This window comes from Camarhynchus parvulus, chromosome 5 (assembly GCF_901933205.1).
Source record: "Camarhynchus parvulus chromosome 5, STF_HiC, whole genome shotgun sequence".
Classification (NCBI taxonomy): Eukaryota; Metazoa; Chordata; class Aves; order Passeriformes; family Thraupidae; genus Camarhynchus; species Camarhynchus parvulus.
This window is the reverse complement of record NC_044575.1, coordinates 14,848,500-14,864,301: the sequence shown is the minus strand read 5'-3', so window position 1 is coordinate 14,864,301 and position 15,802 is coordinate 14,848,500. Positions and strand designations below refer to the sequence as shown.

The 15,802-nt window shown below is 45.5% G+C and overlaps 1 protein-coding gene across 1 annotated transcript in view; it reads left to right on the top strand.

Moving 5' to 3' along the window:
- The window catches only part of TSPAN32 (tetraspanin 32), a 28,888-nt gene extending 14,710 nt beyond the window's left edge, over positions 1-14,178 (top strand). Inside the window, exons 5-8 of the mRNA XM_030949757.1 lie at positions 8,018-8,119; positions 9,630-9,722; positions 11,788-11,871; positions 14,009-14,178. Of these exons, the coding sequence (XP_030805617.1) occupies positions 8,018-8,119; positions 9,630-9,722; positions 11,788-11,871; positions 14,009-14,104 (375 nt within the window). The 3' untranslated portion in view covers positions 14,105-14,178. The remainder of the gene's footprint in view (positions 1-8,017; positions 8,120-9,629; positions 9,723-11,787; positions 11,872-14,008) is intronic.
- Positions 14,179-15,802: the final 1,624 nt, after the last annotated feature.

Below are 15,802 nucleotides of genomic sequence, written 5' to 3'. Positions count from 1 at the left end.
TGCAGACCCTTCACCAGCTCCATTGTCCCTCTCTGGACATGCTCCAGTACTTCAATGTCTTTCTTGTACTGAGTGGCCCAGCACTGGGTACAGCCATGCAGGTGCTGGGCCCAGCAGTACCCAGTACAGAGGGACAATCACTGCCCTAGCCCTGCTGGCCACACTATTCTTGATACAAGCCAGGATGCCCTAAGCCTTCTTGGCCACCTGGGCACACACTGGCTCATTTCAGCTCTTACCCAGCACCCCCAGGTTCTTTTCCACTGGGCCCCTTTCCAGGCACTGCTATCTAAGCCTGTAGTGCTGCATGAGGTTGTTGACCTCACTTGACCAAAGTGCAGGACCTGGCATTTGGCCTTGCTGAGCCTGAGGTTTGGGGTTATGTTGTAGGGCCTGCTGTGAAAGAGGCCAGAGAGTTTCTATTCCACATCAACTTCTGCTGTTCCCTTTCTCTGAGCAGCTTCTTCCAGGAACCCTGTGGCCCTGGCCCCATAAGCCTGGATGGTAGGGTGGGTCAGTGATGCTAAAATTGCTGCAACATAAAAGGAGTTTTGCAACAGAATGAGCATTTTAATTACAGAGATTTATTCATAAGTAAAAGCTTAAAATGGATTAAATTACAATTTCCCAACTCAGGAATTTGAAACTGGTGCAAATAGTTGTCCATAGTTCTGTAAAGGCCTGATTCCCCATGTCCTCTGAATGAAGATGTTGTTTGAATTTGCACTAGCTGCAATGATATGGTAATCTCTTAATTATCAAGTGGTTTCTCAGGTTGTTGGGTGATTTCAAAATGAGTTTCACCTGTGGCTTTTAGCTCCACATGAGTGGAAAGGCATTAGCCCCTCTGTGCTGCACTGCTTGTACTTCAAGAATAAATGCAAGGATTTAGCTTTTTATGGGCAGGGAATAAATATAAGCCATTTGTCTACATCGTGATTCTCCTGCAGCCTTGCTCTGCTTCCTTCAGAGGAACTTGTCTGGTCTCCCCTCCTCATGCTGGGAAGTGGAAATGGAGTCTTCCATGCTTTGCTGGCAAGCCAGGTGGTACCTTTTGAGATGGTGATTTTCTAACCTGTTAGAAAGCCTGGAGTACACAGCTGGAATTAACAGCTGCAGCTGTTAAATAACAAACGTTGCCACACCTGAGTCTTCTTAAACAAAGCAGCTTCCCTCCTCCCTTCTCTGCCTATGGAACCAGTGCTGGTCTTCTGTCTGTGGGTCTCCCTTCCACGCAGCTCCTTTGCAAAGCCAGAGGCAGCGTTGCCTGGGTCTCCAGGAGGGAAATCATCTCATACCATGCATAAAACCAGCATATGCATCTTTTTCTGCAGGTATGTAAGGAACAGCCCATCACTTCCCAGTTTCTTAAGTGGGCCCATCACTTTCTTAAGTGGGACTGTAGAGGTCCTTCCTCTGTGGATTTCTTAGGCTGTGTGTATGTCTGCAGCTGCTGCCTCTGCTCTGTGTTGGGGCAAAGTCTTGCAGGGACTTAAATTATTAAATGCAGGCTGAAATCCTAGAGATTTTAATGGGATTTAAATACAAGCTGAAGGTGTGCTCAGGTGTTTTCTGAAACCAGACCTGAAGCACACAGGTAGGTTCCTTTTGGACTTTGATTCAGGGAGGCTGGATCAAGATTGTAGCTTCCAAGAGCATTTACAAAAGTCACTGATGTTGCTGTGAAAACTGTGAACTAGTTGGCATGCTCCTTGCTCTTGCTCTTGATCTAGGAGGCACAATCGCTTTAAAACCATTGAGCTTTTCCCAGTCTCTGAACTCCATGGGAAAAAAACAAAAATGGGGGGAAACCCTTCCCTCTTCCTTAACGTTTTTAAATCCTGTGCCTCTTTCCCAGTGTTTATGTTCTCACCAGCCAGCGACAGCCCACTCCCCCCAGCGAGACACTGCTCTCCTTTGTCTGAGCTCCACATAGGCATTTGCACTCACGGGTTCTATAATTTATGGCTGCCCCGGCGCTGAACCCATGCGGCCCCGTTTCTGCTGCTTTCTGTGGCAGAGCTGGAGCTGCAGCTCCGGTCTCCAGCAGCAGCAGCCAGGGCACCTGAGGCCACTCAGCTGCCATTGCTGCAGCACATCCAGCCTTCATGCACCTGTAGGGTGCTCACCACAGCAGGACAGCCACCACCCTGTCAGAGGTGACAGGGCTGCCCTGGCACTGGCTCTATTGCTGATGCCACTGGTTTATAAGCTAAAACTGTTTGTTTTCAGTGTAGTTCAGTGCTTTCTGTTGGGAAGCAAGTCTTGCCTGATACTGGTTTCAAGCGCTGCAAGTGAAGGGTCAGGGATGGCTGAGATAATTTGACCACAGTTTTGGGGAGGGGGTGTTCACAAATTGGTGGGTTGTGTGTTTTGAAAGACAGAAACATTGTCATTGTAGGCCCTTGGCAGCTTGTTGGCTTTGCAGTTCTGTTATAAAATGGACTGAAAATTTAATTTTCTTTTTTAAAAAAAACAATAAAGAGCAAACATAAAAAAGCTAAACCAAAAAAAATTCCAAGAGGACCTTGATATACTTGTGACATTCACCGGTTTGCAGCCACAGATTAGGAGGATTTAGGGAAAAAAAATTCTTGTTGATATTGATTAACTGCCTGCCTGTGTTTTCTGCACTTCCCTATAAGGCATCTGGTACTCTGTCACAGACACAGCAATGCTGCATCTGAGTAGCACGAAGGTAGCCTCTGGGTTTTATGGCTTGGCTGCGCATGAGGCTGTGATGTCCCCCTGCCCATGGGCCAGGAGGGGATGTGTAGCACCCACACAGCTAGAATCTGCTGTTCTTTTGGGGATATGGAGATAGGAAATGAGGAGGTGAGCAGTGTCACAGCTCAGCACTTTCTCATGTTTTAAGTGTTTTGTGCAAGAACAGGATGGAAGTGTTTTGTGCAAGAACAGTGCTGAGGCTAGAGAAAAAGAGTTTTTTTCTTTTTCTGAAATTTTTGTTCCACAGCAGTTTTTGGCCTGTCTCCTTTTGTGAATATAGCAGAAAGTAGAGGGAAGCCCATATGGTTTGGTTTGGGTTTTTTTTAATGTATGTATAGATAGATACAAAATCTGATCTGGGGGGGAAAAAAGTGGCTAAAAGCCACTTGTGGCTAAAAGCCTCATGTGGCTTGTGTCATCTGTGGTCTCCAGTGACCACTGTCAGTCAGAGGGGGAGCAGCATCTTCTTATCTTGTGCCATTTTCCATGGGAGACCTAAAAGGCTGCTCTAATTTGCAGCACTGGCTGGATTTCTGCATCTGGGAATGACTGGTTAGAGGAAGGCTCTGAAGGAGAGAAGCTGATGGGCAGTGAAGGAAATAAAAACATTCAGCAAGCTGCAATGACTGTGTTTGATGGGGCTTGGTTGAGCATGAATGGGGCAAGCTCATCTTACTGTGTGTTCGATTCATGTCGTGGGAGTTGCTCTGCAACCTGGCTAATGCCCCCAGAGTGGCTTTATCTCCCGTTTCACTGCAGTTGCATCATTAATTGCCCAAACCCAAGCTGTTGCATCTGCCCCACCCCTGTTTCTGACACGCTGTGCATGCACACTGGGGAGGAAAGGGAAGACAGAAACAGCAAAATGCAGAAGTGTTTTTCTTCTTTGAACCAGGAAGCGTTTTGATTGAGTTCACTACTTTATTACAGTTTCACTTCTTAATTGTCTAGCTTGCAGATCATAGCTGAGTGTGGGAGTCTGCGGTAGCCACCTCTAGTGGGACATTTCTGAGTGAGGCTGGTGAGTGCATCCTCTGTGGTGATGCTGAAAGAACACAAAGCGCTGAGATTGCAGTTTCTTCTGAGCCTGCACTGCATCTGCTTAGTTTGATTCCTCAAAGGCACAAAGACTCATAGGAGCAGAGGATCCTCCTCCTGCTTCCCATGCTTGTCTTCCTCCTCTGCCATGCCAAGACTGTTCCTATTTATTGGAAAGGAGGGAAGGTGGTTTTGTCTTAGACACAATCCTGATATCTCCTTTCACTATGTTCTCCTTGAGGTTTGCAGAGGGATTTTTACCCAACAGCAGTTGCAAAGGTGGTTCACTAAGACTCAGACCATTGTTCTTGGTACAAGTCTGCATTAGTTTCCACTGAAATGACACTTCCAGGTTGCCTAGACACAGGCATTCACTGGCAGCAGGATTGGGATTCATTGGCATCTTTGGCTTGCAAAGGCATCAGGAACTGAAGGCTGACCTTGTGTCATCTTTCTGTCCCAAATCCAGTTACAGGTAAAACTTATCCTGATAAATAACCAAAGTCAAAAATGTCAATTTTCCGCTTGAGGGAGGCAAGGTGGAAATTTGCTTTAGTTTTAATAGCCAAAGGCAAGAACTCCAATTGCTTAGAGTACATGTCTTCCTGCAGTCATACATTCTGCTTCTTGGGGGATAAAGGATTTAGAGGATGATAAATAATCTCAAAATTCCTTTTTTCTTTTACTTAAGGTGAAAAATAGTACTTACCGAGTCAGTTGGAGTCAGCTGCCTTCATTTCAGTGGTGATTTTCCATTTGTTGTATCCAGCAACCCATCAATATCATTCCTAAATGAATATTTCATTAAGGAATGCAGACAGAAGTGGGAGGCAGCAATTATTTACCTGATTTAGAGCTGGAACATTTTACCCAGCTTCTTCCAGGAAAAGAATTACTTTAAGTTGTGACCTCCATATCACTCAAGCTGGAGATTTTTCTTAACCAAAGCCCAGCTGATGCTTTACCTTCAGCTCATGGTGTTTCTTACTGATGAGCACTGCAGGCTCAGTCTCCCTCCAAGGGAGAGCTTTGTCCAGCAGAACTCTTCCAGCAGTGGATCACATCATGTCACTAGCAACAGGAAAATCCACTTGACTATTATGATGCTTATGTGTGGGAGGAGTGAAAGACCTTTTGAAAAACAGATGGACTTTCTCTTCTCCAGCTGTATCTGTCCATTGCATGCTAAGTACTGTTTAAGTGATGGGGCACAGCTCTTTATCTTAAAGGTCATTATTAACAGCATCAAACTCAACAGTCATCCTGTTGCTTAAACGTCAGAGAAAGCACCCTGAGTATTTTTAATACTTTTTTCTTCCAACAACCAGAAAAAGAGAATTGTCTTGAGGCAATGGACTCAAAGTTGCCCATCAGGGGAGTGTGTGATGGGAATCTGTTGAGGATGGCAATTGACTATAAAGCAGTGCTGCAGTCTAGCTCTTCACTGTGTTAGGAGCTGGATCAATGGAAAATACAGGGGTGAACTTCTGCTGGATGTAGCAATGTTGCAAATAAGTCATGAAACCACCTGGTGACTGTCTCATGCTTTCAGGCTTTAATTTTTACATCATCAGGCATGCATGAGTGAGCATGATATTTTGGGCTAGATAGATGCTGCCGTGCATGACCCATGCTTCAGAGCGCTGCAGCTCTGAATGTAAATGTAATCCCATCCCAGGCAGCTAAGTGTGGTGTTTTGCTCTCCTATGTCTTCTCTTATTAAAGCAGACCTCTTGTATGCTCTGTGGCACAGTCTTCTGCACAGAATGAAACAGCCAGTGATAAATACTGAGATTTTCTACCATCTACCTACCTCTGAAGTATTTAAATGAGAAAGCTGTCTGCAGTAGTCTTTGAAAACAGATCATTATGTTGTATGAAAACAGCAGTTTTTCCCTCCAAAATCAAATGATCCTAGCAAAAATCAGAAAGAGGATGTGGAGGAACTACAGGCAATTCACTCTTTAAAAAATGGATTTAGAGTTTGATATTCCCTTACTAGGATCTGAATAGCCTATTCAGATAATGTCTGGATATAAATGCTAGATATAATTGCTAGATAGAAATGCTGAGAATGACTAATCAGCAAATTGTACTCTTAGGCTTGCCCAGACACACATTCTAAAAGGAAATTATTGCTATTAAACATTTTCCATTTAATGACTTGTGTTTTCAGCTCTTGGAGGCTGCTTGACAAAATGAGAATGAAAAAATCAGTAGGTAACTGAGAAGTCAGCTCACAAGCAAGCTCAGAAATGGTGCAGTTGAAGTCTTTAGTAGTCATTATGTACCTGGAGATTACCATTATCATTTCCATCACTGTAGCTGAGCTGGCTGTGAAATTATATCTGCTTGTGGTTTTTTCAATTATTGTTTCCAACAGCTGAAATAATTTTGAGCCACCGTTTTGTTACAGGCATTTTGTTCCTTCAGATCTTTCCTATCCACTCTTGTTCTTCAAACAGCTACCTCTCCCAGTATTCCTTGGCCCAGATTTCAAGAGACCTTTAGAACGTAGTTAAACTTCTGGATTGCTTTCACCCCTTGAACGCTTGTTTGAACATAGCCACTTGCTTGAACCTTTCATTTTTTTCCTTTTTAAGTCATCCAAATTTAGGCCTCTTGGATGAAAGCTCAGCATCCTGACCCTCATGGTAAATATGAAAAGACAAATATTGTGCATGCAGCACTGGTTTCTTTACCAAAACACATATGTATGTTGTCACAGAACAAAATAGTTTTTTATTCCTACATCTTAGACTGGGATCAGGATATTCAAAATGTAATAATTGCTTACATTAAGAAACCTGCTGCTCTGTTGCTCTTTTCTCCACAAGAGGAGCTCAAAAGATCATTCTTTTTTTCTTTATTCTTAATCCAGTTCTTCAGTGGAAATGGATGTTCTTTTTATTGAATCCATTTATTTAATTGCTGCTTCTGGAAAGCTATTTCATGGCCCACAAGAAGTTAGAAAAGCTTGGATATTTTCTTTTTTATTGGGTTATAAGGTTTGCTGTGGGGAAGGTTGGTGCAGAAGTCGTTTAGAAATCTGGTCTTATTGTTGCACCCACCTCACTTTATGCACTCTGGTACCCCAGGGGGACAAAAGGAGCATCCTCCTTCCTCACCTGTGTGGAACAGCTCAGTGTCACACATTTTGCTATGGAGTATTTTTTCTTGGCCCATAATATGTGAGCTCTGTCACTGGTCACTCTTATGCCATGTTGATAGCCATGGAAAATCTTTTGATGTGTGCCTTCAAACTCTGTTGGTGGAGGCACAGAGCCAATCTGGATACAAATAATCTTCTCAACCCCCCCACCTCCCTGGTTATCACCCTCTGTTGTTGCTTGTGTTTTGGACAGCTGGGCAGGACAGAGCAACCTTGCAGTAATAGATGCAACCACCTTGAATGATCCTGGTTTCACCCCTGAGCAGAGAGTGCTGGGGTTTTATTCCTTAGAGGAATTTCCAAGTGTGAACCCTCAGACTGAGCTGCAAAGCCTCGCTGAGGGATGGCTCTGTTCCCAGAGACTTCCCTGTGTGGCCGCCCACTCTGCCTGTCTCTGCCATCGATTTTCCCTCCTGAAAGACAAGCACTGACTGCAGGCCCACTCGGACCGGTGCTGCTGAGGAAGCAAGGGAAAATGAAACAAAGAAATAAGGTTTTGACTCCAGGCACTGAGCACAACTGTCATATTTTTTTTTCTCTGACACCCGAATGGGAGTTGGCTGGGATCTGTCAAGCTTCAAGTTCTCACACATTTGGTAAATATTTAGGGTCTGACTCACCACTGAATCACTCCCGTTATTTTTTTTACTCTGCTCAGAGAAATGGCTCTGCCACTTAGATAACACCAACCCTCTGAGGTCCTCTCACTTTTTGTATTCTAGCATCTCATGGTCACGTGTGCCTGTCCTCACAGTACCACATTCAGGATGGGGAGATGGCATCAGGCCTGGATGGCAGAGGGACTCAGAGGCACACTGGTCGCAGGCACCCAAGTTCTTCTCTGACACGAAATCCAAAACTGACCAAAAGCTCCAGCCATCAGCTGGTGACATCCTAGCTCCTTAGTGCTTGATGGGTCACACACCAGCTCCTGCTGCTGCCTGGAGGTCATTTTAGTAGCTGCACTGCCTGTATTGCTATACCTGCGAGAGATTCTGGGTAAATCAAGAAGAGCACAATTCCCCCCAGAGACGACTGTGGTCGGTGTTTTGTACCTACAGACCTCTGCTTTCATTGCAGGTGGAAGACAGCATGATGGATGTGTATGATTTTGTGTACGAGGAGGTGAGGAGGAACACCTCCAGCTTCAGGAGACAGGAACTGACTGCCATCCATGAAGCAGTAAGTTGTCTTTTACCTGCAGGAGAAAACCTTGCCCTAGGGTATCTTCCTGAGGGTTTTGGCAGGCTGGGGCTGACACCTGTGCTCTGTCTCGTGAATGCTGCAATGCCATTTTTCCTCAAGAACTGAGTCCTCCAGCCTGCTGTGGAGTCTGCTCCTCCCTTCTTATTCTTCCTTTCTCAGATCTGACCAACCAGATTACCAACAGGAACAAAGGGTCACCTCTTTGAGCATCACTGTGGTGCAAGATCTACAAAGCTTCCGCCCTGCAGCTGCCTTAGTATTTTCTGTCTCAGCAGCCCCTGTGACTTGCTCCCTGCCTGTGGTACAAGAGTGTGGATATGCACCTGGTCAAGTAGAGAGGAAGGGGCAGAAATTCCACATAGTCCAGCAGTAGTATTTGCAAGTGGTTATTCCTATTTATCCTCAAGTTTGTGTCTGAGGAGAACTGGAGACTACATAGCCTCTTACAGAACTGGAGACTGCTATCAGGCTCCCAAAAACCACTACCCAGGATGCTGTTGGTCTCTGTAGCTCAGCAGGTGGGCAAGGGTGGTTACCCAGAGCACAGGGAGGACACTTGCCCCCAAAGCTGCAGGAGATGAGTGAGGATGTCCCCCACAGTGAGAAACTCCTGAATCCCTGCTGAGTAAAGGAGATGCCATTCCCTCGCACAGCAGGGCTTGTTTGGGGAGTGAGTTCATGGCACACACAAGGCTGGATGGGGAGGTCAGCCCTGCTCAGCTGTTTCCAGACACCTCCCACACAACTCCCTGTATCCTTCTGTGTTTTCTCAAATCATCATAACAAGCACATTTCCAAGCTGTTTCTATCTGTGCTTCTCAAAACACAGAAGAAGTCAAATGTTCCTTTTTGCAGTGGTGGTGGTGGCCCTCTGAGCCATGCCCAGGCATGGAAGTGCTTGCCCTCAGGGTTGTGGAGCAGCACTCCCAGGGTCCCATTTGACAAGGAGAACCAGGCACAATGCCTGGCTTCACCAGTTACTTGTTTTAGTTGCCACTTGAATTGATGGAGAGAGAAGCAGTTTTTCTACTCCTGTTTTTTTTTTCCTTCTGCCAGAGCTCCAAACTGTCCAGTGCACCACAGCTACAGGAAACCAGCTCCCTGGTGGGCGTTGCTGGGGATCCCCTCAGCCCATAACAATCACTGGAAACATGAGTCTATGCATCCCTGGGCTTTCTGGAGCAGCCACTGAGAGCATTAATATGACCACAGAGGAAGGGCTCGGCCCCATTCCCGGGCAGGAGTCCTGGGGGAGCATGAGCAAGTTTGAGACTATCCACAGATCTCAATCAGATCTATCCACCTCCCCTGAATTTAGCCTGCGTTGCTGCAGTTGTTGATTCCTATGGGCTGTGCTCCTTGCCACCCTTGCTGGGTAGCCCTGCCTGGGGCAGCAGGGGCCCGTTGCCAGCACCTCCTGTTGCAGCAGCTGGTAGCAAGGGGAGAGCCCTGGCAAGCAGCTGGCAAACTTCTCCCTCTCTTGCAGTTCCTTTGCTGTGGGAAACACTCTCCTTTTGGGGACACAACCGATGTTGAGAACAAGACATGCCCACCTGACCAAGTGCACAATGAAGGACAGGTAAGGGAAAGGATTCTCCCACACCATAGTGGGGTTGTGCCTCTACTTCCTAGCTATCAATACCTCACTGGTGATAAAGTGATAATGAGAATTGTGCTTTTTGATGGTTTGGGGTTGAAACAGGTTGGGATTTGTTTTGTTGAGATTTTGTTGTTTCAATAAGACTGGACATACTATGGGAGTAATGCATTCAGCTTTGGGATCCAGGACAGGAAGGGCATTGACCTGGTGGGGCAAGTCCAGAGGAGGCCACCAATGATCAGAGGGATGGTGCATCTCTCCTATGAGGAATGGCTGAAAGGATTGCTTTTGTTCAGCCTGGAAAAGAGATAGCACAGAGGTGACCTAATTGTGTCCTTCTAGAAAAGGAGAAAGATGCAAGAAAGATGGAGACAGGCTTTTTGCAGGAGGATGTAATGACAGGACAAGGGGGAATGTCTTGAAACTTACAGTAGTTTTAGATTAAATATTAGGAAAAAAATATTTACTGTGAGGGTGGTGAGGTACTGGCACAAGTTGCCCAAAGAATTTAGGAATTCCCTATCACTGACAGTGTTTAAGGCCAGGTGGGGTGGAGCTCTGAGCAACCTGGTCTAGGGAAAGGTGTCCCTGCCCATGGCTGGGGGGTTGGAACTGGATGGGATCTTTAAGGTTCCTTCCAACCCAAATCATTCTATGATTGTGTGAATCGGGAGGAAGAGCCCTGGCGGATCAACAGACCTGAGATTCCTTTGCTGCTGTAGAAAGTTTTCAACATGCTTGTGTTTTCAACATGCTTGTGTTTGCAGCCTGTCACTACCCTCCAGCTTCCTGCTCATCTCCTGTGCTTGCAGAGAGTGAGATATCACAGGCATGTACCAGAGCACAAAAAAATTGTTGCCTTTTCCACATGACACTAATTTCTGACACTTAAAATGTGTTCCAGTTAACAGCAAATGTAGAATTTGATGTAATTCCTTTTTCTCCAGGGCATTAAATAGGTATTAAAATGAGAAGCTCATGAAGCAGGGTGATGATGCCCAGCAGTAGCTTCCTCGAGTATGCTTCATTCTGGCTCTTTCAAGCATCTCAGTGAGGCTGCTGGAGAAGCCACCAGTATTAGACCGTTGTGCACTGAAGCTACAACTTTCTGAGCATATCTGTTGCACGATTATATTTCTTCCACCAGAGTAGCTAAAGCCACCAGCATCAATATTTGGTGTTTCTAGGAAAATCAAAACCACGCAGCTGCAGCAATACAAGCACGTTGTCAGGTGAAGATGTCAAGTGCTGGCAGCACCCGTGATGCACAGGCACACGTCAGCCCTCAGGGGCAGCATTTCAAAGCACAGCCTCCAGGAGTGTCACATCCCAGGGATGGGTGGAACTCGGCTCAAAGAGCAGGAAGGGAGAGCAGAACAAAGCTGGGCACCGTATGAGCGACTCATTCCTCCCACTTAGTGGTCTTTTTCCCTCGCTTGGGAGCCGGGGAAGTGAGTGGGAGGATGTGCTTTGTGTGACACAGGAAACCACAGAGTTTGGTGGCTGCACTGCATTCACTCCTGGCTTTGAATGCTCTTTCTTCCTTCTGCAAATCCCTTCATCAGGGGCATGCTCTTGCATTTCTGAAATGGCTGTCTTGGCTAACACCTCAGGGATTTCTGTAGGGCCATTGGTATGCTTAAGGCTAATGTATATTAATGCTTGCAGCACCTTGCAGAATCGAGCTGTTCATTAGTAACCTTGGGGAATGCATTTGGCACCACGGTGTGTCCTTCTTTCCATTTTTCAGTGGCTGAAAAGAAAAAAGTTTTTGCTTGACCACACTTAAGCACACATCCTCCACAGTCCAAAATGCATCACACCAATAAAATTGTAGGCGTGTTGTAGTAACAGAAAAGATACCACAGATGTTTGTCTTCCCAAGCTGCAGCAGCAGAAGGAGGGAGAACTGCTCAGCTGTGCAATGCTGCACCCCTTTCTTGCCTCCTTTTCTCTCTGAGGCTGTGGAAGTGCTGTTGTGGGGATAAAGCTCCCCACCAAACTGCAGTTGTCCTGCAAGGGGCATTTGTTTCTCTCTTCCCAGGACTGCCTGCGAGAGATCCAGGACTTTCTGAAGAAGCACATGAACTTTGTCTTCTCGCTCCTGGGCATCGCCATTGGCTTCACGGTAACAGTGTCTGTCCTTTCACGTTTTGGCCCGGAAAGGCAAGATCCAGTGAGGAAAAAGTATCTTAAATTAGCCCCCAGAAGGTAGAATTTTGGGTGATTTTGGATGCTAGCAGTAGAAAAACAAGCAGTGGTGGACTCTACCATGGAAATTGGGAAAGGGTCAGGAATCTGGACAGGATAATAGATGGAGGGGTTTTCCTGCAGGAGGAGGCTTCCTGCATGGTTTTTGTGCCCTAACAAGGCATGTCATCTGGCAGTGGGGAGCAGGATGCAGCAGCAGTTGCATTTCATCCACTCAGGCTTGCCTGTGTGACTTCTCCTGTGAGTGACAGGCCATGTCACCTCCCTGGGTGCTTGTGGATTATGTAGGAAGCCAGCAGCAGGGGTAGAAAAGGAGATCCAGTAAAGCCTTCATATTTTAGCAAACTTGCTGCCTCCTAGATTAACTTGGGAAGTTGCTTGTGCAGCCAGAACTGGAAGGTCTTGAAAGCTACTGAGCACCAGCAGTGGAGCTGGAGAGCTGTGCAGAAGGGGAAGGTCTCATCCTATTAATGACCACTATATGAATCTGATGAGGAACATCTCAGACAATGTGTGGGTAACTCCCAGGCTCATAAAAAGCAGGCTGCAAAGGAAAGGGGAAGAGTGTGTTGTCTGGGCTCCAAGGTTCTGTCTTTGAAGGAGTAACGTGGAGGAGGGGTGAAATCATCTTCCGATGATGGCTCATGTAGAAAGGTTCTGAAGTTAATTTGAGGAAGAACAAAAGAGAAAATTAAATGCTGCAAGAGAAGCATATCTTTCTGTAGTGAGGGGGCTCTGGGGCTGCATGGGGGTGGTCTCTTCGTAGCTGGAGCAGGCCAATAATTAAACCCAGCCTTCTTGTTTGCCCCTCCACTGCTTGGCAGAGGTGTATCACTGTAATTACCTGTACACAAGGACTCTGAACAAGTGGTGATGCACACCAGAAAAGAGCATGTGAAAGGAGACTCCTTTCTCCACCAAGAGGGCAGATTTGGTCTGCTATGATATCTCCATGCTGCTCTCCAGATGGGATGACCTTTCTTGATTGAAAGTGTTATTTGGCGATTGTTTTATGCCTTGTGTCCACCTTGGCACATTTATGGATTAGAAGATTCTTCTCCATCTAAATAAAACCCAGAGGAACAAATGATTTGTATTTTATACCAGTAGATTAGGAAAACCATCAGGCATTGCTATGGAGCTGTAAATGTAAAGTCATGTGTGAATATTTGGTGTCACTTTACAATTTTTCTCCAGTATAAGGAGAATTTCACTGCAGCTATATTCAGATAAAAGCAGGAGCACTTTTATAACAGATACACTTTTTTCACAGCTTGATGATGTAGCCAGATAAGGCAGCTGTCTTTGAAGCTTGTGCTAGAGGAAATCTCACCGCGCAGCTTGCTATTGTGATGGCAGGATGCAAGGGAAGCACGTAAAGAAGGCTGTAGCTGCTCTGATGTCACTGTCCCTCGGCCAACAATGCACACGCATCCCCAGATCAAGCTGCAAGCAAAGGCATTAGCACATTAGGGCATACTTGAAGAAAGAGCACATTGTTACAGCCCTCATTATCCTTCCCACAGCAGCCTTACCTTGGCTATGTTGCCTGTGTTAATCCTGATGTCTGATACACCAGGCAGAGTATCACAATAGAGAGGAAGTGCACTGTCCTCTGCATTTATAACTATTTGGTGTTGGTTTAGGTGTTTGTCTGTTTGTTTTGTTTTGTTGGGGTTTTTTCTTCAAACAAGACGTGTGTTGTGGTTTTTTCTCTTTAAAAAAGGCTACTATTATGAGAGGTATGTTTGTTTGCATAGAGAAATGTTCTGTGGCAGGAATTAAATCTGAATTTCCTGGTTTCATTTTATTTCTTGGTATTTTTAGGGCCAGGTTTGAGCTGTGCTATGCTAACTCCAATCAGATGTTTTAACCATGTGTTGCTTTATTTTAAATTTCCATGTGAGAAATGGTGTTCAGCACTTCACTGAAAACCAGCTCTCCTCAGCAAAATGTGATAACAGGCAATATTTATGATTGCTTATTTGCACAGATGGAGCATCATAATCAGTTACACACTTCATTGTATGCCTTTCTCATTTATTTCCTTTTAGGTTTATGGGATGTTCCTAACTTCATTCCTCTGGTTCTCCATGCACTTCAGCAGCAGCTTGTACCGGAAAGGCAAATACACCCTGCGAGAGAGGTAGAAACCTGCTGCCTGGGCATCCCTACCAGGCAGAGCCAGATCTTGGCACAGGAAGATGTCTGAAGTCACCCACAAAATGCCCTGGGAAGGTATTGTGTGGGGTCAGGTGATGGGATATATGTCACACATTTCCCTTTTCTGCACTACAACTGGGCTCAGAGATGCAGATTCCCTCAATGGGAGACATATGGGCTGTGGCTCCACAAGAAGGACACAAGGAGTTCTTTACAACCAAATGGAGAGAAAAGCCCAGCAAAAATCACAGCATTAAACAAACTTCTCTCCTGCTGTCATCAGAACAGTTCCCTGTGACTCCCAAAGATGCAATGTTTCTAGGAAGATGGCTTTGGATCACAACCCAAGATCAATGTTGCACTATCAGTAAATAAATGACAGGAAGTGTGTCACCACTGATGCGAAATGTGCTCTCCCAGAGGGGAATTTGCAATGATTAACTTTGGGCATGTTTCTGATCATGGTGGATGCTACATAGGCATCCAATGACTGTCAGTTAGTTTTCTTGTTTTCAAATGTTGCCAAATGTATAGAACTTTTGGCAGAGATCAGGACAAAAAGTCAGAAAGTAGAGAATGAGCTTTGAAACAACTGACCAACAGAAGGATGTATTTCTGTTATTCCTCCTTGCTAATGCAATACAACTTTTTTTTTGTTTTAATTCTTAGGATTTAGTCAGCCTCCTAAATCTTGATGCCACACTGATTCCACGGGGACTTGTTAAGCCACGCCTGTGTCTAACTCTGGGCCCCTTAATTTAGGAAGGATGTTGACTCAAACACATTAAGAGAAGGGCCAGAAGGCTGGTGAGGGGTCTAGAACACAAGCCCTGCAAAGAGTGTCTGAGGGAGCTGTGGTTATTTAGCCTGGAAAAAAGGAGTCTTGGGGTGACCTTATCACTCTCTACAACTGCCTGAAAGGAGGGTGTAGCCAGGTGGTGGTTGGTCACTTCTCCCAGGCAACCAGTGACAGGATGAGAGGACACAGTCTTAAGCTGTGCCAGGGGAAGTTTAGGCTAGACATTAAAGAAAAATTCTTCACAGAAGAAGGGATTGGGCATTGGAATGGGCTGCCCAGGGAGGTGGTGGAGTTACCATCGCTGGAGGTGTTTAAAAAAAGCCTGGACGTGGCACTCAGTGGCATGGTTTAGTTGATAAGGTGGTGTTAGGTCATAGGTTGAACTTGGTGATCTCCAAGGTCTTTTCCAACCTGGCTGATTGTGTGATTCTGTGATTCTGTAACTTCCGCCCCCAGCTCTGTGTTTATCAGGCTTTGCTAACCCACTGTGCTCTTGTGGTAAAAGGACTTTGATATTACACACACAAACAGAAGTTTAAATCTATAAGAGAACAGGACTGATCCCCAGCCAGCTCAAACAATACAATGTCCAACTCCACGTCCTTTTTACATCACTTTATCAATAATAAACAGAATTTGTAAAAAGCTGTCAGTCTAGCTGAAACAACAGCTCCCTGGTATGCTTTGCCCTCATGTCGAGTAGGCAGAGCAGCTTCTGAGCTGAAACTCATCATTGCAATATATGTAGCACCTGCTGTAAATTATACAGCTGTGTGAAATATCTGTTGAACCAGCAACAGCTTTCAATTCTCTTGTACATAGTGGGTTTTAGGCATGAAAAATTGTAAGTAGCAATTGTTTACTGATAAAAATGGACAACCCTATG